Source organism: Oryza sativa, chromosome 10, assembly GCF_034140825.1.
Source record: "Oryza sativa Japonica Group chromosome 10, ASM3414082v1".
Classification (NCBI taxonomy): Eukaryota; Viridiplantae; Streptophyta; class Magnoliopsida; order Poales; family Poaceae; genus Oryza; species Oryza sativa.
Window position 1 is genome coordinate 9,608,483 of NC_089044.1, and position 24,263 is coordinate 9,632,745.

Genomic DNA, 24,263 nt, shown 5'->3' on the forward strand with positions numbered 1-24,263 from the left:
AAGAATATATAGAAATTTTATTCTCATAGTTTAAAATATGATGAAAATTAATCTTAAAAAATAGAAAACAAACTAAATTGAAAATTAAGAGAAGTACAACATTAATATTAGTTTAGAACTTCAAAAATTGTTAATAAGAATTGCTTGTCGAAAGAGTTTTTAATTATTTTATCATTACTGTTTGACTGTCATTATTGTACGAAAATTTATTTATGTTCGATTTTTTTTCATTTCATGTAGATGGATCGGCAATGGATGTACGCTGACCGACGGTCCAAAGAGTTTATCGAGGGCGTGCATTATTTATTGAGAGTGGCCGAAGCTAACAAGCGTAACGGTTTTATTTGTTGTCCATGCAATAAGTGTAAGAACCAGAAGGAGTATTCTGCATCCAGGACTATTCATTTCCACTTGTTTGAGTCGGGGTTCATGCCAAGCTATAATTGTTGGACATCCCACGATGAGCAAGGGGTTGAAATGGAAGAAGATGAAGCGGAGGACGAGAACATTCCCGACTGGGCTCAGTACACTGGATTTGAAGGAAATCAAACGGGCGAGGTGGACTTAGATGCTGGCGATAACGACGCTGCGGATGATCTTCGTCAGATGTTGCAGGACGCAAAGGAGGACTGTGAAAGTGAAAAGGAGGCCCATAAATTGGAGCGGATGTTAGAGGACCACAGAACGTCGTTGTACCCAGGTTGCGAGCAGGGGCACAAGAAGTTGGATACCACTCTGGAGTTCTTGCAATGAAAGGCGAAAAATGGTGTTAGTGACAAGGCATTTGGTGATTTATTGAAACTCGCCAAGAACATTCTTCCGGAGGGAAATAAATTGCCCAAGACAACATACGAGGCTAAGAAGATAGTCTGCCCTCTAGGACTGGAAGTTCAGAAGATTCACGCATGTCCGAATGATTGTATCCTATATCGCGGTGAGGAGTACGAGAACCTAGAAGCATGCCCTGTTTGTAAAGCACTACGATACAAGATTAGACGAGAGGATCCAGGTGAAGTTGACGGGTAGCCAACAAAGAAGAAAAATCCTGCTAAGGTGATGTGGTATTTTCCTATAATATCACGGCTAAGGCGTTTGTTCAGGAACAAGGGGAATGCTAGAATGATGCGTTGGCACGCTGAAGAACGTCAACAGGACGGGATGCTGAGACACCCCGTCGATGGTTCGCAGTGGCGAAACATCGACATAAAATTTAAAGACTTTGGAAAGGACGCACGAAACATACGGTTTGGTTTAAGTATGGATGGCATGAATCCTTTTGGAGAGATGAGCAGCGGCCATAGCACTTGGCCCGTTACGATGTGTATCTACAACCTCCCCCTTGGCTATGCATGAAGAGGAAGTACATAATGATGCCGATTATTATTCAAGGCCCCAAGCAACCTGGTAATGACATCGATGTGTACCTAAGACCACTGGTCGAAGATCTTAAACTGTTGTGGAAAAAGGAAGGTGTCCCCGTGTGGGACGAGGACAAACAGGAGGAGTTTAATCTACGAGCGCTGCTGTTCGTAACCATCAACGATTGGCCTGCACTTAGCAACCTTTCCGGGCAGTCCAACAAGGGGTACAAGGCTTGCACTCACTGTATGGATGAAACAGAAAGTACGTATCTTAAGCACTATAGGAAGGTTGTGTACATGGGTCATCGTCGATTCCTTACTGCAAACCACCCGGTCCAGAAGAAAGGCAAGCACTTTGAACATAAGGCGGACCACCGTACGAAGCCTAAACATCGCAGCGGGAAAACAGTGTTTGCTATGGTTAAAGATCTTAAAGTAGTGTTTGGAAAGGGGCCTGGAAGCCAGCCTATAGAGAGCGAAGATGGTCACGCGACGATGTGGAAAAAGAACTCTATATTTTGGGAGTTACCCTATTAGGAATTTTTGGACGTCCGCCACGCAATCGACATGATGCACCTCACTAAGAACCTTTGCGTAAACCTTCTTGGCTTCCTAGATGTATATGGAAAGTCGAAAGATACACTGGAAGCACGTAATGATCTGAAGCATATGGAACAACGCGGCGACCTTCACCCGGAACCAAAGGAGAAAGGAAGCCATTACTTGAGTCCAGCCAGCTACACTCTTAGCAAGGCAGAAAAGGAAAGTATGTTTGAATGCTTTGAGAGCGTAAAGGTACCGTCTGGATACTCCAAGAATATAAAGCGAATAATAAGCACGAAGGAGAAGAAGTTCACAAACCTAAAGTCTCATGACTATCACGTGTTGATGACACAACTGCTACCAGTTATAATAAGGGGTATCCTTCCAGACAATATCCGGGCAACAATAACAAAGCTATGTGCTTTCATGAACGCAATTTCGCAGAAGGTCATCGATCCGGATAGATTAGAAGCCCTTCAGAATGATGTGGTGCAATGTCTTGTCAGTTTTGAATTGATATTTCCACCTTCATTTTTCAATATAATGATGCATCTGCTTTGTCACCTTGTCAAAGAGATCGGTATTCTCGGGCCTGTGTACCTACACAACATGTTTCCTTTCGAGAGGTACATGGGCGTTCTGAAGAAGTATGTTCGTAACCGTGCTCGTCCAGAGGCAAGCATCGCCAAGGGGTATAGAACAGAGCAGGTCATCGAATTCTGCGTAGAATTTATTGAAGACCTTCGCCCAATCGGGGTACCTGAGTCACGCCATGAAGGGAGACTATGGGGAAAGGGGACTCTCGGAAGGAAAGCAATAATGACAGTAGACAACAATTTATTCCGTAAAGCCCATTTCACGGTTCTGCAATAATCTTCATTAGTGGCTCCTTACATCGAGGAGCACTTGGCTCTACTTCGCGCCAGAAACATCGGTAAGTCTGATGCATGGATTACACGGCATCACATTGATACTTTCCCCGCGTGGCTACGACAACATCTCTTGGGTAACGAGACGATTAACCAACAACTGGCCTTCCTAGCGAGGGGACCATCTGGCTCGATCGTGACATTCCAGGGATATGAGATCAATGGGTACACATTCTACACGAGAGCCCAGGACATGAAGAGCACGAACCAAAACAGCGTTGTTCGTATCGATGCCATGGGACACGATGGAACAACTGGCACGTATTACGGTGCCATCAAGGACATATGGGAACTTGACTATGGTCCTCTCAAGGTCCCTCTGTTCCGGTGCCAATGGGTTAGGTTGACTGGTGGAGGCGTAACGATTGATGACAGTGGGATGACAACGGTTGACCTTAACAAGGTTGGATACTTGGACGAACCTTTTGTCCTTGCCAATGATATAACGCAAGTCTTTTACGTGAAGGACATGTCTAGCAAAGGAAAGAAGGGCAAAGGGTCTGAGGAGCCGAAGCGCCACGTGGTTCTCCCAGGCAAAAGAAAAATCGTCGGAGTAGAGGACAAGACTGACGAGGATTACGATCAGTTGGATGGGCAACCCCCTTTCACGGTGACGATTGACCCTAGCATCCTCCTATCAAATGAAGATACCCCTTACTCATGTAGCGATCGCAAGGAAGGAACAATAGTGAGGAGAAAGTACGTGCGGTCAACCGTCACCACCGATGTATTGCCGTAATTGTTGTGTACACGATGTAAACTATTTTGGATGTATTGAATATCCATATAAATCAATTGTTGTATGGCATATGTTAATTATGTATGATTATTAAAATTTTTAACAAGTTTAAATCATGCATATGCTAGTTATATGCTAGAATTTTTAACAATCATGCATATGCTAATTATATATGATTATTAGAATTTTTAACAAGTTTAAATCATTCATGTGGTATTTACATATGTTAATTAGAATTTTTAACAATTTTAAATCTGCATATGCTAACTATATATGATTATTAGAATTTTTATTAATTTTAAATCATGCATGTGGTATTTACATATGTTAATTAGAATTTTTAACAATTTAATATCATGCATATGCTAATTATATATGATTATTAGAATTTTTAACAAGTTTAAATCATTCATGTGCTTATTACGTATTATCCACTTAATTTACTACAGAGAACAATAATTTTTCGAAGTAATTGTCATTAATTTTTCGACTTTAAATAATTTTAATGTATTATTTACTATTTTAGAAACACATATGTAATGAAATTCAATATTCAGTGCTATTATCTGTAGTCCCGATTCTTAACCCTAACCGGGTTTAAAAAGAATTTGGAAATAGCAGGAAAATATCTTTAATCCCGGTTGGTGAGAACAACTGGGACTAAAGATATCTTTACTCCTGGTTCGTAAGAACAACCGGGACTAAAGATCTTATCTCTATTCCCGGTTGTTCTCACCAACCAGGAGTAAAGATATCTTTAGTCTTGGTTGTTCTCACCAACCGGGACTAAAGATTTAGGGGTATATATATTCCCGATGCGCGCCCTCATCTTCTCCACCAACATTTAGAAGTTTTTTTCCCCGATCTCGGCTTCTCCTTCGCCGCCACTGCCTAGGGCATCCCCGCGCCGACGCCGCCGTCGTATCTCGCCGTCGTCTCGCGGGCGTCGTCGTCACCACCTCCGCCGCCGCCGCATCCCTGGGGTGAGAGCCGCCGCCGCCTCCCTCTCTCTCTCGACCTCGATCTCTCTCTCTCTCCAAACCGTCGCCGCCTCGATCGTTGCCGACGCTGCCGCCGACGTCGACGCGGCCGGCCCCGACTCCGCCTCCCGCTGATGCCGACCCCGACCTCGATGCGGCCGCCACCGCCAACGACGTCGCGCTGGCACTGCCGACGACGCCGACGCCACTGCCACGCCGCCGCCCCCGCCTCGGCACGCCGCCGCGCCACGCCGCCGCGACGCAACGCCACCGCTGCGCCACACAGCCGCCGCACCACGCCGCAGCCACGCCGCCGCTCCGCTGCCGCCACTGCTGCCCCGTCAGTGAACGAAACACGAACTTAACGAGAACGCAAACATACGTACGTGAACGAAACGTGAACTTAACAAGAACGAACATACGTGAACAAACGTGAACGAAATGTGAACTTAACGTACGTTAACGTGAACGAACGTACGTGAACGAAATGTGAACTTAACGAGAACGCGAACGTGAACGAAACGCGAACGAACGTGAACGAAACGTGAATGAAACGTGAACGAACGTGAATGAAACGTGAACGAAACATTAACAAACGTGAACGAACATGAATGAACGTGAATGAAACGTTAACGAACATGAACGAAACGTGAACGAACATGAATGAAACGTGAACGATCGCCTTATACGACACTACGTGAAATACAATATATGGTACTTTGCGTTTAGACTAATACATTTTTTTGTATGTTGCAGAAAAGACGTCGTCGTCGTCGTCCCTCAAGCCGGAGTGGTAACTAGCCCTCGAAGGAATTCGCGCAGGCAAGTGATGTAAAGATATGATTGTTAGATTTTCAAATTGAATATATATATATATATATATATATATATATATATATATATATATATATATATATATATATATATATATATATATATATATATATATATATATATATATATATATATATATATATATATATATATATATATATATATATATATATATATATATATATATATATATATATATATATATATATATATATATATATATATATATATATATAGGGTAAGACTATTCTACACCCGGGGTATAGAATAACTATCCTACACCCCCTACCCTTCTCATCCCGTAACACTCCCTCCCTCCTCCCGCCCTCCCGATCCCCCCTCCTCTCGCTTCCCCTCCCCCTCCCCTCGATCTCTCGTGCTCCCCCTCCCACCCTACCGATCCCCCTCCCCCCTCTCTCTCTCTCCCCCTCCCCCTCCCCCTCCCTCCTCCTGATCTTTCTCTTTCTTTTTTTTTCTATTTTTTTTTCTTCCTGAAACATTTTTTATCTTTTCTAGAAAAATAAAAAATAAATTGTTAAATTCAAGACTTGAACCCATGACCTCATAGTTCAAAACACATTCTTCTAACTAATTCATCTAATGATGCTATTTGTTTCAAGAACTTTGTGAGAAAGTAATATGATTATCAATTCTAATATCTTTCACTACCGAAACTCATAACATGTTACTATGCTCTAGTAATAATATTGTTGTAAAAGTATAATAACACGTGACGTTACTGTAGAACACATAAGACATTACTGCACTTTTGGTAGTAACGTCGTAGTAAAATTGTAGTAGACCAGGAATCGAAACAAAAATATATGGGTTAAAGCCTCACATACTAACCATATACTTGTTACTGTACAAAAGTAGAAGTGTTACTACATAATAGGTGCATGTTACCACTCCCAAGTAGCTATGTTACTACATGATAATCGTAGTTTTACTATGTCAATTTTACGAGATGAAGATCGAATAGGTGGGCTATAGGTAAGTCTGTAGGTGGCTTTGAGTGAGGTCTGATTGATGTAGGAGTGTTTTGAACAATTTTATACATTTGGTAAAACTATGTTACAGCATGTATATACCCATGTTACTACAAATTACATATTCTGTTACTGCATATGAAGTGGTAAAGTTCAAAATGCCAATATTTGAAAAGCAATATCTCACAAGATATGTATTATTTTCTAAAATCGTTTTCACAATGATAGTATAGTGTTACTGCATGTGGAGGATAGAACTTCAAAATGCATCTACATACTCCCCTCCTCAAGAAACCGTTCTTCCTCCCTCTTCTTAAGAAAACCGGTCTTCTCCCTCTAATATAGTGTTACTGCATGCATGTATATAACGTTACTACACTTTTGACAGTAATATTGTGGTCAATTGCAGTAAATCAGGAATTGAAACAAAAATATATGGGTACAAAGTCTCAAATGCTAACCGTATACTTGTTACTGCACAAAAGTAAAAGTGTTACTGCACGGCAGATACACGTTACCACCTGACAGTTACACATTACCGCATATTTATGCAGTAACACTATTAAGAACTGCAGTAAAACACTTTGTTACTGTAAAATATATAGATCGTTACTGCACCATTGGTAGTAACATCGTGGTGGAATTGTAGTAAACCAGAAATCAAAAGAAAAATATGGGTTAAAAGTCTCACATGCTAAATATACTTGTTACCGCACAAAGTGGAAGTGTTACTACATGGCAGGTACACGTTACCACATGTTTATGCAGTAACACCATTCAAAAATTACAGTAAGACGCATTGTTACTACAAAACTTATGGTCTTTACTGCACACTTACAGTAACGTCGCGATGAGATTGTAGTAACGCATGACAGAGGGTAGTAACGAGTAGTAATGCTATCTAGTATTACTACTTGTGAAGAGTTAAGATCCAAAAAACCCAAGCTTCGAATAACAATATCTCTCATGTGATGTATGATTTTTTAAAACCGTTTGCACCATGATGTTAGAAAAAAAGTGCTTATCAAAAGTAGATCCGTCATGACTATATTTCAACTAAATTTGAATATTGTTACTGAACGTAAGACACAACGTTACTGCACGATGGCTGTCGCGTTACTGCACCGTTCCGCGAGATGAGAGCTGAGAAGAGGTGGGTGCTGAGGGGAGTTGGTAGGCGGTTTGACCAGGCTTTGACCGACGTGGGGGTGCTTTGACTGACCTTTGACTGAGGTGGGAGGTGGGTTTAACACTTGGGAGGGAGGGGTGGTATAGAATAGCTATTCTATACCCTGGGTGTAGAATAATTTTTCTATATATATATATAATGCATATATATATATGTATTGAAACATATATATGCATGGTTTATATATTTATATAAACCATGCAGCAACAGGGCCATGAAAATAAAAAAAAGGCAGCTCGATCTTTAATCCCGGTTGGTAACACCAACCGGAACTAAAGATTGATCTTTAGTCCCGGTTATTTCACCCGGGACTAAAGATAGCGATCTTTAGTCCCGGATTGGTAGTCCTGGTTTGAAAACCGGGACTACAGGGGGTTACCAACCAGGACTAATAAGGGTTTCTCCACTAGTGCTAGCACTATCCACTATGGATGTGTAGAGCGTTGTGTATCTTCACAAGCAGTAGTGTCCAGTAATTTTTGATGGTCTCGTCGTCTCCTCGGCACGAGGGATTAGCTATTGTTTTGTGGTGTAGAAACACGGGCTCGTAACAATCATGCATCGTGTATGTAACGCGGCCAATGACATAGGTTTTCAGATACTTCACAAAACACACATCAATAGAACGTATTAACGCCAATCTACTCTGCTCCCGTTCTTTTCTCCAACAAGAGTTGTATGAAAATTAAGATTTTTGTGGCACGCTTTTTAAACTACTAAACGATGTGTTTCGTGTGAAAACTTTCTATATGAAAGTTGCTATAAAATATCATATTAATCTATTTTTCAAGTTTGTAATGATTAAAACTCAATCAATCATATGTTAATACCACCTCGTTTTACGTAGAAAACTTAATCTTTATCTTCGGGAGAGAAGAACACCACCAGAGGTAAAAATTACTCTAGAGACATCAATCTTGTGCCACGCGTGCACACAACATTCTTTTTTCTTTGAGACTCGAAGGAGATGCATGTAAAAAGGAAATTTGAAGTCGATGCCAGCTTGAGCTGGTTTTGTAATAGTCAAATTTGGTACCATACTAAATTTACACCGTGTTTAGTTCTAAAGTTTTTCTTCAAACTTCCAACTTTTTCATCACATCAAAACTTTTCTACACACACAAATTTCCAACTTTTCCATCACTTTTTTTTTTGAAATCAAATCAACTTGCATTGACCCGGCTTTTTAAGAAAGCCGAAAGACATACAAAGTCTTGTACAGAAAAAGTAAAAAACAAACACATAGCAGGATAACCAGCAGCAAGGCTGGGGACAAGCTTCAGCACAGCTCACGAGCAAACCAACTAGACCCTAAGAGAAGCAATAAAAACCTAGACATCAGACCGGCCAAACAGCCCACAAAAGTTTAAATATCTATAGGAAGATTACAGGGCTTCAGCCGATTGAGTTTTTTCATCAGCAACTCGCACCACCTCTTCATAGTTACTTGATCATCTTCCTTTAGCAGAATGCACTAGCGTTGTACAAAAGATAAAGATTTGTAAGCAACCTGCAAAGGAGACTTCACCAGAATATTTGAAAAAACCCAATCATTCCTCGTTAACCAAATAGCCCAGCATATGCTTGCAATAAGCATAACCTAAACCTTCAGAACTTTATGCCCCTTCATCAAGCCCAAACAATTTCTAAAATTAATAGGAATCTGGGCTAATCCCAAGGCATCTCTCACCACACACCAAGTAAAGGCAGCTAAAGGACAAAGAACAGGACATGGTTAGTGGTTTCAGTCTTGCCACAAAGTTTACAAAATTCATTCCCTCCCTTCCACTGTCTTTTAATCAATTGGGAAGCACAAGGTAACCTTCCTCGATCTGTCATATAGATGAAATGTTTAATTTTCAGTGGAATTTTACTCTTCCAGATAGCCATCATCCCAAGATACCTAACCCCCCCAAAAGTTAATTCTCTATACATGGACTTGGTAGTAAACCCATTTTTACTGTTATGTGGCCAAATCATTAAATCATTGCCCTCCTCCAGAACAACTCCCTGAACCAGCTGAGTGAGCTCTGCTAGCTCTGCCTCCCCATTAGCATCCAAGTTTCTCCTAAAGTCCAACCTCCATCCCCCATCTTCAAACAAATCCTTAACAGTAGCAGTTTGGTGGTAACTGATAGCGAAAAGATGTGGGAAAAGAATTTTTAGACTACACTGGCAGCACCAAACATCAGTCCAAAAGTAAGTGCTTTCCCCATTATGAACCTCTTTTAGCACTAATCTTTCCAAAACCTTCTTACATTCATGCAAACCCTTCCAGAATTGAGATCCTCCTTGAGGAGAGCTTTGAAAAAACCCACCCAAATCCAGATATTTCTTCCTTAATACCTCCAGACACATATCACTATCCCCTCTTTCTAGCTTCACAACCCATTTGCTATTTAGGCACAAGTTCATAATCCTAGTATCCATAAAACCCAAACCTCCAAAATCCTTAGGTCTTATCAAACCCTCCCATTTCATCATGTAGTACTATTTCTTCTCTCCCAAACCCTGCCAGTAAAAGTTCCCTCTTAGGGAGTCCATCTTCTTATGAAACTCCCTAGGCAGATAGTAGAAACCCATCGCATACATTGGAGCACTCGACATACATGAGTTGATTTTGATCTTTCTCCCACCATAAGTAAGATATCCACTTTTCCAAGTTTGTAATCTCTTTTCCACTTTCTGGATTATCAGTCTAAAATCTTTCATCCCAACTTTTTCACAGTGCATTGGCAACCCCAAATAGGTAAATGACATTGTTCCTACTTTACAATTAAGCATATTGGCTATCCTTATTTCTTCCTCTTTATCCACTCCCAACACATATACTTCACTTTTTTGGTAATTTATTTTCATACCAGACATCTCTTCAAAACAGAACAAAAGGAACTTTAAAACCCTCACATTGTCATCCCCCACCTTAATGAAGAGAATGGTGTCATCTGCATATTGCAAGTGGGACAAACCCCTAGGAACTAGGTCAGGAACTAATCCCTTCAAAATCCCCCTTTCCTTTGCCTTTTCTAGAATGACAGCTAAAGCATCCCCAACTAAATTAAACAACAGAGGAGATAGAGGATCTCCCTGCCTTAAACCCCTAAAAGTTCTGAAAAAAGGGCCCTGATCACCATAGATGTTAATGCTGACTTTGGCACCCTCATTGAACTTCTTCACCCAACTGATAAGTTCAGGACTGAAATTGTTTTTCTTCATGACCTCATATAAGAACCCCCAATTTACTCTGTCATAAGCCTTTTCGAAGTCGATTTTGAAAATAACTCCTTTTTCACCCTTTCTCTTCAGCTCATGCAGAGTTTCATGGAGAATCACACACCCCTCTAAAATGTTTCTTCCAGGAATAAAAGCAGTTTGGGTCTAGCTAATAATTTTATCAGCTACCCTAGCTACTCTCTCATTGATGGTCTTGGTCAAAATCTTTATGATGACATTCTGAACACAAATAGGCCTATATTGTTTTATTGTGTTTGCATCCAAAACCTTAGGCAGGAGAGTGACCACCCCATATTTCAACCTGTCAGTATCAAGAGACCCCTGATGCAGTTCATCAAGCATTTCTTTGACTAAAACTCTAAATTCTGGCCACATGTTCTTGTAGAAACCCACAGGGAACCCATCTGGGCCAGGTGCAGTGTTTGATTTCATCCCTTTTATTACCTCATCAATCTCCTGGAATGTAAAAGGCTTGACCAAATCTAATTTATCCTCCTCAGAGAGTCTCAGATTTGTCCCCCAAACATCATCACTAAGATGCACATTTCTACACCCTTCCCTTCCAAAAAGTTTCTTGTAATAATCATAAATGTGGGTCTGAATTTGGGTAAAATCAGAAATTGTGCTCTCCCCATCCTGTAGAGAAAAAATATGCCTCTTGCGTTTTCTGCCATTCACCACCCCATGAAAAAACAAGGTATTAGCATCCCCTGGAGAATCCACTTTTCTCCACATCTCAATTGCCACTAGATTTCTTCCAGGAAATAAATTTTCTCCACTTCCTTCTCTAATTCATATCTCTCTGACCATTCATGATAAAAAAGCTCCCTATCTTCAGCCTTTGCATCAATCTCCCTGAGTTTATGTTCAATTAGTTTCCTGTGTTTCTTTGTGTCACTAGTCTTATTGGCTCCCCAGCCTCTTAACCATCTTCTAATACAAGGCATCAACAGGTGCCAATAGTCCAAAACTCCCTTTTGCAACCTCACTGGCCAAACCCTCATTAACTGTTCCCTAAAACCTGGATGTTGAAACCATCCCAATTCAAATCTGAAAGATTTAGTTCTCATCATATCTTCCTCTCTTGTGTCCAGTAAGATAGGATAGTGATCAGAACCCACTCTTAACAAAGAACACACCAAAGTCAAAGGATTCTTTTGTTCCCATGAGTTTGATGCAAAAACCCTATCCAGTACCCCAATAATAGGAGAGAGTTGTTTATTAGTCCAAGTAAACTTGCAGCCAGCCCTGTAGAACTCATTTAGGCTATGATCATTGACAAACTTATTGAACATATCCATTCTTCTCACATCCACAACCCCATTGGACTTATCTGAGCTATATCTGTACATGTTGAAATCTCCCCCCATCAATAGAGGGTACACACACTTTGAGATTGCATCTCCTAATTCAGACAAAAAGATATCTCTCCCCTCCTGATGAGCTGGTCCATAAACATTCATCAAACCCCATATCATGCCATCCTTCCTGTTCTTGACAACCATATTAAGAAGATGAGTCCCCGAGTCCAATCCATGATCTCAAATAGGCAATCTTTGACACTAGTAAGAAGGCCCCCAGAATGCCCTATAGCTGCTACATATCTCCAAGTAAACTGATCACCCAACAACCCCCTCAGTTCTCTGTCTGAAAAATCTTTTTTGATGGTTTCTTGAATGCAAACAATATCTATCCTATGCTCAAACACTAGCTCCCTCAACTGCCTTTGTCTACCCACAGCCCCCAAACCCCTTATATTCCAAAACAGAACTTTCATCAGGACTTTTTCCTTCTTCCCCCACCCCCTTTCTTTTTCAGCACAGAGCCTTTCCGGCTACCTTTCCCTGGCTTTAATTTCACTAAACCCTCACCAATTGGTTCCTCATCAACCACAGTCAACCCATCACTTGCAACCCCCTCCTGATGGGTTGTCTCATCAGTTACAGCCCCCTCTATTTCCTCCCTACCAGTCGAGTCATCCACAGCTGCCATACTTATCAAGTTCTGTTCAGCCTCAAATAGGGCAGCCTGAGCTACTTCTCTAGCACAGATAGCCTCCAGATTCACATTAATCTCCTCCTCGCTATCCCCAAGAGTAATACAACTAGCACTAGCAATTTCTTTTAAAATATTCCTATCAACAGAATTAAAAATGGCATAAGGATTGGATGTACCTGGATTCAGATTGACCTTGGACTTTCTGATCTCAGCCTTGAGTTGCACAGGTACATTCTTGTCCCTCACCCTTAAGCCTTGTCTCTTGGCAGGTATCACTCCCTTCTTCTTGTTCTTCCTTTCTACCTTTAGAAAAGCCTCTTCTTCTATAATCTGTCCCATCACATCTTCACATGCCCCCTGCTCATGCTCTTCATCTTCCCCTTCATTTTCTTCCTCCCTCATTTTTTCTATATCAGAATCAGTTGGTATAGCACATTTTCCATCTTCCTCATCTTCATATCCCCTTATGGCATATTTCTTCTGAAGATCAATATCCATCAGATCCTGCAAGTCACACTCCCTTAATTCTTGTTAGTCAGGATCTAGTATCTCAGTGTGTTGGGATTCCTCCTCTGGCTGCCAAACTATCATAGCCAAATTCTCTGGAGTTTTTGGGGAACCCACATCAGACTTACATGCACTCAGAATGGCCCCTTTGTCACCCTTGGTAACAGGACTGCATATGTCAGTAGCCCCTTTACCACCTTTGATAACAGGACTGCATAGGAGAGTAGCCCCTTTACCACCCCTAGTAACAGGGGGAGCTGATTGTATAAGCCTTGAACTGTTACTAGCCCCAGTACCCAGCTTGCTCAGATCAGGTTGTTCTTACTCACCCCTTTATCCCCCTCTTCCTTCTTTTCCTGATCCTTCTTGTCTTCATCTCTGTCATCTTCCTCCTCATCATCATTCCCATCAGGAGGAAGAAGATCAGTTCCTTTTAGTGAATCTTTTTCCACTTCCCATCTTAATTTGTAGCCAACTCCATTAATGTATATCACTATAGAACAATTGATTGCAAAAGGATCAAGAACACTCAATCTTCATTTTCACAAATTCCCCCTTAGCCACAGAAGTCCCATCCACCTCTTCTAATTCCCCCACCAATTCAGCGACAGCTTTGATTGAAGCTTCAGATCTAGCAAAATCAGGCATCCCATACATTCTTACCCAAACCACATACAGTTCATCCACAGTCATCTTTGATTCAGTTACACTGGCCTTGATAGGAAACTTATCAAAATCAAAGCTCTTAACCAGGGTCAGCTTGCTCCTAGCTTCAGGATTAGGGAAATCCACTAGAAAGTCATTATCATTAATTTGTCTCACCTTCCAATCCCATTTGAGGCCCTTAAACAGAGAAGATAATTCAGCCATCACTTTAGGAACCGAGCCCTTGCCTCTAATAACAGACAAAATTCCCCTGCAAGCAGTTTTAGACCCTTCCCCTGCTGGAACATCTATTTTCATGCTGTAAAAACCTTGCTCATTAACTCCATATCCCTTAAACTTAATCTCGACTCTCTTACAAGACCCCATCATGGTAGGACAATGAGATGAAATGTGGCCAGAGCTCTTACAGACATAGCAGAGAGATGGTTTTGTGCACCTCACCAGATGATGGCCGAATTCACCACAGTTGTAGCACTTGATGGTGTCCTCCCGGGGCCCCTCCTGGACTTGTTCTTTCCTCCCCTTGTCGAATCTCCTCACATCCAGCCCTTCCCTTTGTTCACCTTGCCAGACTCTCCCCTTTTCACCTTGCCAGTTGCGACCCCCCTCTCTGCGCTCATCCGGCCGCCATCTTCCTTCGGGTCTTCGCTGATTCTGTCCAAGCAGGCGCCCACGGAGCTCCTCCTCCTCCCGCTCCCATGGTGCCCGATCCCCCCAATCCCTCTGCTCCTCATCCACAGCCCTCCTCTTGTTTGATTGCCACTGATCAGGGCGAGGATTCGGTGGCCTCCTCTCCATGGAATCACCCCGTACAACCTCAGCAAACGATCTGCTATCTACCCTACGCCTCGCGGCCTTCCAGATCCGCCTCGCACTCCCCCCAAATTTGTGAATCTCTGCCTTGCGAGCAGGAAACCCTAGCTGTGGCTCCAGCACACGACCTCTTGGAACCCACAACCACCGAGAGGGCAGCTCAATCTCCTCTACCTGCTTCGAGATAAGGTCGCGGATTGACCAACCTGCGCCATGCAGCGAGTCGCCATCTCCGCACCTCTCCTCCCTCCGTGCAGACATGTCACCATCGCCATGGAAGCCCACACTACCAAGCTGCGAGAGCCCAGTGCTACAGCATTGGGCTGCTTGAGTATCCCCTGCACGGGATCCCTCAAGGAGCGCCCATGGCATCCAAACCCTAGGCCCAGGAAGCCATGGCGGCGAGATCGCCTCACGTGTCGCCACCGCCACCGCCTTACCTTTTTCCCTCGCATGACGTCATCGTCAACTTGTTTCAACTTTTCCATCACATCGTTCCAATTTCAACCAAACTTCCAATTTTAGCGTGAACTAAACACAGTCTTAGCTTTTATGAGAAAGATCATAGCCTTCATGTTATGTCCGCATGACCGGACAATGAAACTTGGTCAGACAATAGATGTCCAACCGGTCTGAACTCTCGAGTCTAATATTGTATTTCTTGTATTTTTCTTGTCCGAGGCCATGGTTTAGCCAGACTAATAAGACATGAAGAAGTCCTGCGGATGCAAAACCCCCGCCTTTAAATATTGGGGTCAAGTCCGATTGAAGGAATAACCAATCAATCGTTAAAATTCAGGCTGTGAAAAATTCAGGTCAAGGTTGCACCAATCAATCGTTAAAATATATAAGGTTTGATGTATATCAGGCTAAGGTTGCACCTTTTGTTTAGAGTTTGCAATTGATATATGATGTGACATACTTATTTTCTACTGTATGTGTATCAAATGTCAAATGCCAAAATGTTAACCGATAGTTGCATCAAAAGATATTTCCAAAATCTCAATGCCACTCATTTTCATATTGGTTGGATCATTAGAATCACCTAGTAATGAAAAACTAATTTTAGGAGAATACTTTTATTCTTTTACTCTTAGCCGTTTAATTGCAAGTAAAAGTCAAGGTAAAAAAATAAATATAATAAAAAATCCCATAAAATATTTTAAAATAGATTCTTCAAAATTTAAATTTGGCTGGAGCTACCCGAAATCATCCTATTTCGTTTTTTTTTTTACTCTTTTACCCTCCGTAGAACCCTACCAAATTGTCCACCTTCCCCAGACACTGCACTACTGCAGCCCCCCGACCCCGATTGATCGCACGTATCGCCGGCGGCATTGGCCAAGAACTAGCAGCCGCGCAGCGGATGCAAAGCCTCTCCCGCTCCACCCTCCTCGGCCTCGTCCGCCGCCTTCGCTTGTCCTCCCCTCCATCCCCCGCGCCCCAACCGCGCCGCCTCCTCTTGACCGCCTCCCCGCCGCCGCCGCCGCCGCCGACGACGACTGTCTGTTGTTCTCGTCCGGCGGCCGCGCCAGGGCGAGATGCTCGGACGATGGCGGTGGCCCTGGCGGCTTCTCCCGATCGATCCATGGGCCGTGAATCCCGGTCTGGTTTCTTGTCCTGTTATGAGTGAGATAGATCTGCATTTTTTTTCTTCTGTTGGTCGGTTTCTTCTTCTCCGTGAATGGATGTGCGAGGGCCATGCGCGTCGTAGTGGGTTTTGGATTGGGTTCGTACGTAGCGTACTTCTAATTTGGAGGATTTTGTTTTAATCATGATCCATAAGGCTGTTCGCATTGTTCTGATTTTTTGGAGGCAAATTAAGAAAATGATTTAATTCCACACATGATCCTAACAAGAAGGAACTGAAATTAAACCAATTCAGGTAACCAAATCATGATGTCGAGTTCAAATTTAGGTAAATGACTGCGTTTTCATTTGTTGTATCTTACTCCCTCCGTCCTTGTCAAACTTTGATCAAGTTTATTGAAAAATTTAGCAACATCTAACATACCAAATAGTTTCATTAAATCTAACATTGAATATATTTTGATAATGTGTTTCTTTGTGTTGGAAATTCTACTATATTTTTCTATAAATTTGGTCAAACTTAAACAAGTTTGACAAGAAAAAAAAAGTCTAAACGACTTATAATATGAAATGGAGGGAACAGTATATATGATTTGGTTGCTTTAGACTGAAGAGTTAGTTACTTCTGCTCTCTGTTAATAGATTTCGTCATGGATGGAGGAGTCTGACCAGCAGCTCTGAGGAAAAAGGAGCGCTGAAAGATGTACCGGCCGCTGCCATGCTGAAGAATAGAAATGATAACGAGAAGAAACGGAGTAGGAGGAGGAAGCCTGGAATAACCATCCTTAAGAATAGCGGACACCGTGATGGTTCTATATTTAAGGGCAACCGTGGCTGGAAAATAGACTTCCGTATTGCAAACCCTGATGAGAGTAAGTAGTTTAAATTTATGTATTTTCTTTTTGCGCTATTCATATTTTGGTATACTTCCTTATTAAGAGTTAAACTATGCACTATGATTTAGTGCCGTTCTGAAGGGAGTAGGCTACAGTATGTAGAAAATCACATGTGCACAAAAATCTCAGTCTGTGTTCAGCTAGGTGCTAGTTGGTCGATGACCCACTGACTAGGGACTAGTCCTACTAGTTGGTGACTAGTTGGCAGTTCAAATATGTTGAACAATAAACCACAGAAGCAGCTACCTTATTTGACAACATATCTTCAAACTATTGAGTACTTAGATTTGATAAACGGTGCGATGTGAAGGCGAGAGAGGGTGTGGCGGCACTTGGCTGCTCCATACAGGACCAAAGGAGGGAATAAAGGGACCGTCTTAACCCTAGGAACCATCCGCCCCTTCTTATCCTGCTTGTTTGGCCCAAAATTTTAGCATGTGCTACTTTTTTATTTCCTAGTTGGCCCATTGAACTGTCTAGTCACTGAATCATACTGACCGACTAATCGGTCGGTCTGACTGATTCACTGAATCAAGGCGGGTTGGTTTCGACTACTAACTAGTCACCGATTAACCAGCCTAGTTGGTTGACTAGGTGAACACTTGTTATGGGCATGGGCCTGGCCCATGCAACAGTTTAGGCATGATAAATTAGGAATAAGTCACATAAATATAGGAGATTACCTAGTTAGGAAAGAGATGAGGTTTATTGGATTGGATTGGTTTATATAATACTAGAGACTAGTTCCTTAAGTGAGTCTGTCCTCCCTATATATAAAGGGACCCCATGTATTCTATTATCAATCAATCAATGAATCTCTAAAGTTAGCCCTAAGCCTCAGAGCTTCTTTTAGCTCAACAGGGAGAAGCCCTTCCTCTGCTATTAGAGGGCGAGCACGCTATCCCCGGGTCTTAGGACCCTTATCCTAGCCAATCCATAACAACACTGATATCAGTTAATGTCGTGTATTCACATGCTGAAAATTTTTATGTCCCTCACGTTTAACACATGTCATCAGCTCATCAGTCATAGGAGAGGCACAGCTGCCATAGCAGCCCAAAGATGGCTTAGTAGTTAGTACTTCAGTGCAGAGTTTTGTGAAACATTTTGCCTTTCATACATGGGATTAAGTCAGTTTTTTCACTAGGCAATGGCTTTATTTATTTATGAACATAAGTACGGGAAAGTGTAAACTACTGTTATTTCAATATTTCTCTTGTTCTGATTGCTTATTTAACTATGACTTAAATCTCTGGTGAAGCCCAGTTCGAGGCCATGATGCTGTCAGATCCTGGAGATTGCAAGCCAGATGAAATAGCATGTGTTATGCACCAACCATGTCCCATGCTGCAAATTTTTTCATTGAAATTGGCTAAAACTTCCATTGATCGTTTTCCAGTTGAGTTGTATGGATACATAGCAGTGCGGGATCTCATGGATCCACTGCGCAATTATGTTGTCCGTCGCAGCAGGGATGATACCATTGCCGTGAAGCCGGTAAGCATCTGCACTTATCTGCAATTATGTTAATGTACTTCATTCATTTTACAATATGTGCCAAAAACTAACAAGGTTATAAATAAAATGAAACATGCATATCATGACATATTACAACATTTAATCTCTTTTACATCCTTATGATTTGAACAGACAGTGGAATACTGGCAACACTTTTCCCTTTCCATTTTTAAGGCTGGATACAATTTTGCAACATTGTATTAAGTATGATATTGGACTCAGTCTGCACTCTTGATTTACTAACTAATTAGACAGAAAATCCATATGTGGTTGAGCAGTGGATATTCATATTACATAAAATTTTATGGTTTTACCTAGTTTTGTTTTGGTCTACTAAGTTATAACTGAAAAAACTCCACTATAGACTATAGTAGTGCAGCGATTATATCATGGAACCAGTTAAGGTGCTAGTTGTTTTAACAAAAGAAAATATCTATCGGAGTAAGGACAATAGAAAAACCTGTCATTTCCTCTCTACTCTAGCGGTCGTTTGGAGAAGATAGGGAGAAGAAATCCCTTGTTTTCCTCGCGTACACCTCCCGAACTGTTAAATGATGTTTTTTTTTGTAAAAAAATTCTATAGAAAAGTTGTTTTAAAAAAATCACATTAATATTTTTTCAAGTTTGAAATAATTAATACTCAATTAATGATGTGCTAAGGGCCCACCTTATTTTGCGTATCTTCTCAATCTTCTCTTTCCCCCTCCTCTCAAACACAGTATATGATAAATGAATTTGAATCATCACAATGTCTTTCCTCTTGTACCAGATATATTGCACATACAGTTGAGTAATAGGGATTTGTAATAAAAAAAATGAATAAATTATCGGGGAGAATATGTAATTACTTTCACACCCTTCGACACATAATAATGATTGATAATGCCGTGTTGTTGGCATTATTATCTGATAATGTATGAGCCATCCAGGCTGATCCTGGCCTGAATGAATAGGTGCAAGGAAAGTTGTTTGGTTGACGTATCACTTGAGACAGGATTAAGTGAGATGTTGTTTGGTTAGATGCATGAGTGGTGAGTTTGGTTACCTCTTTTTGTTGGGGGTGAGTTTACCCCCTTTTCAATCTATAACTGGTTTTTAACATGATAAAATGCAGTATACTAGTGAAATCTATTGCATAGTTAACACGTAATCAGTTTTAAAAAAATTAACTAGTTGCCCTTCGGTGTATAATAAATGAACCGTAGTATCTTTCAGTGCTCAATACAGGATGCATATCTTTAACCGATTTGAGGAAAAAGAGGAAAAAAAGAAAAACAACAAAAATTCTTAGCGCGTGGATGTCGTCGTCCCCAACACTTCAATTGCCGGTAGAGGGGCCCTGCGGCGCTGGTCTCCGCTCCCCTCCACTGCCGGTGCCGGTCACTGTTCCCCTTCCCCTCGGCCATGGCACCAATCTCTGCTCCCCTTCCCCTCCTCTGCCATGCTTTTTGTCGAACCCCTTTCCCACCCTCCACTTGCGGCCATCGGTGCTTAGATCCACAGCAGGCAGCAATCCGATGGCTGTAGAAGGGAGTGAAGATGGCGCCATGGAAGATGGCCAGCCATGGAAGATGGCGCCAGCGATGAGAGGAGGAAGACGGTGGTGGTGACAGCGGTGGTGCCGCTCCAGTTTCCAGATCCGGTGTCATTCATCGAGCTCATCGCCCCTTCAACATAAGTGCAGTGTCCTCCGACGAGCTCCTTCGTCCTCCCCAGCCGGCAAACCTTCTGGATCTGCTCATGCATCCTCGAGGCAAAGAAGGAGAGGGCCTCTAGAGGAGAGGAGAGAGGAAGAGGAGAAGCATGCTGCAAATGGAACCGGAGAGGTGAGCGGATTGCTCGTGGGTCACGCACTCGCACCCGCGCCTGCATCCGCACAGCCAGGCTTAGGAGTGAAGCTCACTCCTCACGTTTCTGTTGGGCCTGGCTCGAGAGTGTATTTTGCATGTGTGGAACCAGGCTGAGATCTCCGTGCAGGCAACCAAATAGCTGGAATTTGCATGTGCGGGTGCGAGCCAAGTCCCATGCAGGGAACCAAACACACCCAGAGTGATCCATCTAAATGCTGCTAGGTGTCTAACAGGATACATTGAACAATGCTCGAATTTCCTGTCAGATTTGGTAGTTCTGTTCTAAAGCAATCATTTAGTACAGGGATCTTGTCCAAGCCTTTCTCATGGCAAGTATAGTCATCCAGCAAATTGAAAGCAAAAGTACTGATCCTTAAAGGAAGTCAGCACCAAAATTGAGAAGCATAATAAAACCAGAATTGGTTGTTATGAAAATCAGAAAATTATGGAAAACAGAACGCAGGCCTTTTATTTTTCCGGCCTGAAGGCTACAAATTATTCTCGTAAGGAAAATTTGAATCTGAGAATTGAATTCACCAGCAACTAGTGCAATATTGAACACATGTTTTATGAGGATTACAATAGGGAGCTCAGCAGAAATACTGCACTTCTTCTTCACACTTTCTAAATATATATGTACTGTAGTAACAGGTGGAAGAACAAGAAAACAATTTTCGTTGCAAAAAAAATCTTATCTGAGTCAAGTAAGGTAAAAAATCCTTATCTAGATATACATCTGTGTAGAAAAATCGAAGTGATTTTTGAGTCATACATTTAATAGACAACCAATAAGAATGAATAGGTAGATAAACCATGGAGACATTTACATGGCCCCAGAGACTTGTGGTACTCAACAGGTCCTCACTCACATAACAAAGTTCTGAGCCCATAGAGTTGGATATTCCTCTTAACTGCATACCTTTATAATTGAAACATCATAAAGGAAGTATTTAGCTTTTGGTATTTCTTACTTTGCTATGAAGAGCTACTAAAAATTTGTAATTATGTAGGGTTCTCTCATCGGAATGACTGGACCCAAGCGTGGCATAAAATTCTGTTCATCTGCCCTAATTGAGTATGATATGAGAATCAAGACAGGAGAACAAGAAGAGGATGATATACAGCTGATTGACGGTGTATTAGGCATCTTTGATGATCTAAGCAAGCCATCGTGTAAACCGTTCAGAAGTCGCATTGATGGAGTTGGTGGGGCAGTTGACATCACCGTTGGACTGCTTCCCAGTGCAGTGGAGGCCATATTTGAAGTTTCCATATCAGAAGTCCAAAGTTGTTTCGATCTCACCGTGTGTTCTTATGCTGGTGGGTTAAGCCAACAATTTAAGATCTTTCAGGGCACCATTGGTGAGTCGTGTGGCTTGAGAAGGTCCGTGGTTGCTGTAATGTTGGATGGTATGTTGCACCTGAGGTTCATAGCTCGGAGAAAAGGCTCTAAACGGGATCATGAAATTGCTTGTTCAATCAGAGCAAAGAAACATGGAAGCTCCACCCACCAGTTAAATACTGAGCTCGCTTCCTTCTTGGTCAAGGTGAATTGGTCGACATTGCCTATGTAAATTCCTTATCTTTTCTGTTATTCCTTAAATTTTTGTTAGAAGAGATAACCTGCTTCATCCCGTTAATTCCTTAAATTTTTGTTAGAAGAGATAACCTGCTTCATCCCGTTAATGCATCTCCATCAATGGTGGATGTTTGAAATGACCATTTTAATTCCCATGAAGGAATTAAACAGACCAGCAAAATTTGCTCAGTAGTCACTAGATTGTAGTTCTGATTCATGGTTAAGAGCCTAAGAATATGCTGGCCTGAGCCCATCTTTTCGCTTATACTTATCAGCTAAAATTTGAATTTTCAACCTTAAATTTAGAGTTGATTTTAGGTTTTGTTTCTATCGTAGTTTAATTTTCAGTCTTTGCTTTTAGATCGTTAAGAACACATATATAAAAGTTTTATTCATATTATTTTTCATTTGCAAATATGCTGTTTGGCTTATTCCAAATGGTGAGGCTTCAGTGTTTAGAGCACAATTAATATATTCTACTAATACTACAGATTTACCTGTAACAATACCCTGGGGGCGGGGGTGGTATAGAAAAGAACCTTTACTGAACTTCATGGAGATTAACGGGGGTGGTATAGAAAAGAACCTTTACTGAACTTCATGGAGATTAACAATAACTTGACCAATCTGAATTGAACAATATTTCTGCTCTAAAAGGTTGAAACTAACATATACTTAAGTCACTTGTTTTACGACCACCTTGCTGACCTATACAATAGGCCTAGTTCTTCGCGACTGATGAAGAGAAGTATCAAAGCCTTGTTTATTGTTTAGTTCGCGAAAAGAAAATTTTTGGATGTCACATCGGACATTTGACTAGATGTCAGAAGGGGTTTTCGGACATGAATGAAAAAATTTCATCACTCGCATGGAAACCGCGAGACGAATCTTTTGAGCCTAATTAATCAGTCATTAGCACATATTAGCACATGTGGGTTACTGTAGCACTTATGGCTAATCATGGACTAATTATGCTTAAAAGATTCGTCTCGCGATTTCCCCCTAACTCTGCAATTAGTTTTTATTCTTATCTATATTTAATGCTCCATACATGTGTTTAAAGATTCGATGTGACGTTTTTGGGAAAAAAAAATTGGGGAACTAAACCGGGCCTAAATAGGCATACACAAAATGATAAAGCCATTCGCGTATGATTAAAATTTAGTTTAGTTATTACAAACTTAAAAATGGATTTATTTGATATTTTAAAATAACTTATATATAAAAAGTTTTCACACGAAATGTACCATTTAGTAGTTTAAAAAGAATGATAACGGGAACTAAGTAAAATCTGTATCTTAATCAAGGTTATTAGGATCAGGACTAAGTAGTCTCGTTTTGCTCAAAGTAGTATCGTATCGTAGTATCGTGATACTATGAGATTTTCTTTTTTTAAGTTTATTTAATATTTATATTAATTATATATAGCAATTCTATATAAAAATATGTAGTAATAATATATGTTATGCAAATATAGATATTTATCAAGAGAAACCACGTTGGTTTTGATATATTTAGCTGATTTCTATATAAACTTGAGCATATTTATTTATATTATTTTTAAACCATCTTATTTTAAATAATATTTTGTAGTATCGTAGGGATCGTAGAATCGGGATACCACCTAAGATTTCGTAGGATCGTGTAGTAATGAATAGTATGATCGAGATACTATGAAAATTAGGATACTTGATGGGATCGGTATCGTTTCGTCTTGGTAGCATCGTAGTATCCTAAGATACTAGATACGAATCGGGATACTGACACACAAGATTCTTAATCATATTAGAACGGGCCCGCTTATTATGCATTTACCTTAAATAGGCAAAGCTCCAACAAAACTATTTAATAACTTGCATGCAAGAGATGCACAATGAATTAGGCAAGACATAAGAAATTGCGTGAAGTCAATGAAATGATGACCGAACCGAGCGATTTGCAAGGCTGTAAAAAGAAATGAACTAGCAGCAACATATCTGTAGCAAGAGTCAAGTGTGGTCCATCAGAACTAGTCAAACTCAGGTGGCCAATTGGCGCGGACTGTGGTA

General features: G+C 41.2%; 1 protein-coding gene across 1 annotated transcript; it reads left to right on the plus strand.

Annotated features, from left to right (window-relative positions):
• Positions 1 to 16,076: 16,076 nt before the first annotated feature.
• LOC4348327 (uncharacterized) lies at positions 16,077 to 22,480 on the plus strand. Its single transcript, XM_015757706.3, has 4 exons — positions 16,077 to 16,387; positions 17,015 to 17,244; positions 18,530 to 18,765; positions 21,647 to 22,480. Exons 1-4 carry the CDS (start codon positions 16,149 to 16,151, stop codon positions 22,208 to 22,210), a joined length of 1,269 nt encoding a protein of 422 aa, XP_015613192.1. The 5' UTR covers positions 16,077 to 16,148; the 3' UTR covers positions 22,211 to 22,480.
• Positions 22,481 to 24,263: the final 1,783 nt, after the last annotated feature.

Bases quoted from the DNA above. Each gene is read 5' to 3' on its own strand.
- LOC4348327 (XM_015757706.3), top strand. From the start codon at position 16,149: ATGCAAAGCCTCTCCCGCTCCACCCTCCTCGGCCTCGTCCGCCGCCTT. The intron at 16,388-17,014 runs GTCTGGTTTCTT...CTCTGTTAATAG, and splicing joins TCCATGGGCCGTGAATCCCG to ATTTCGTCATGGATGGAGGA. The intron at 18,766-21,646 runs GTAAGCATCTGC...GTAATTATGTAG, and splicing joins ATACCATTGCCGTGAAGCCG to GGTTCTCTCATCGGAATGAC.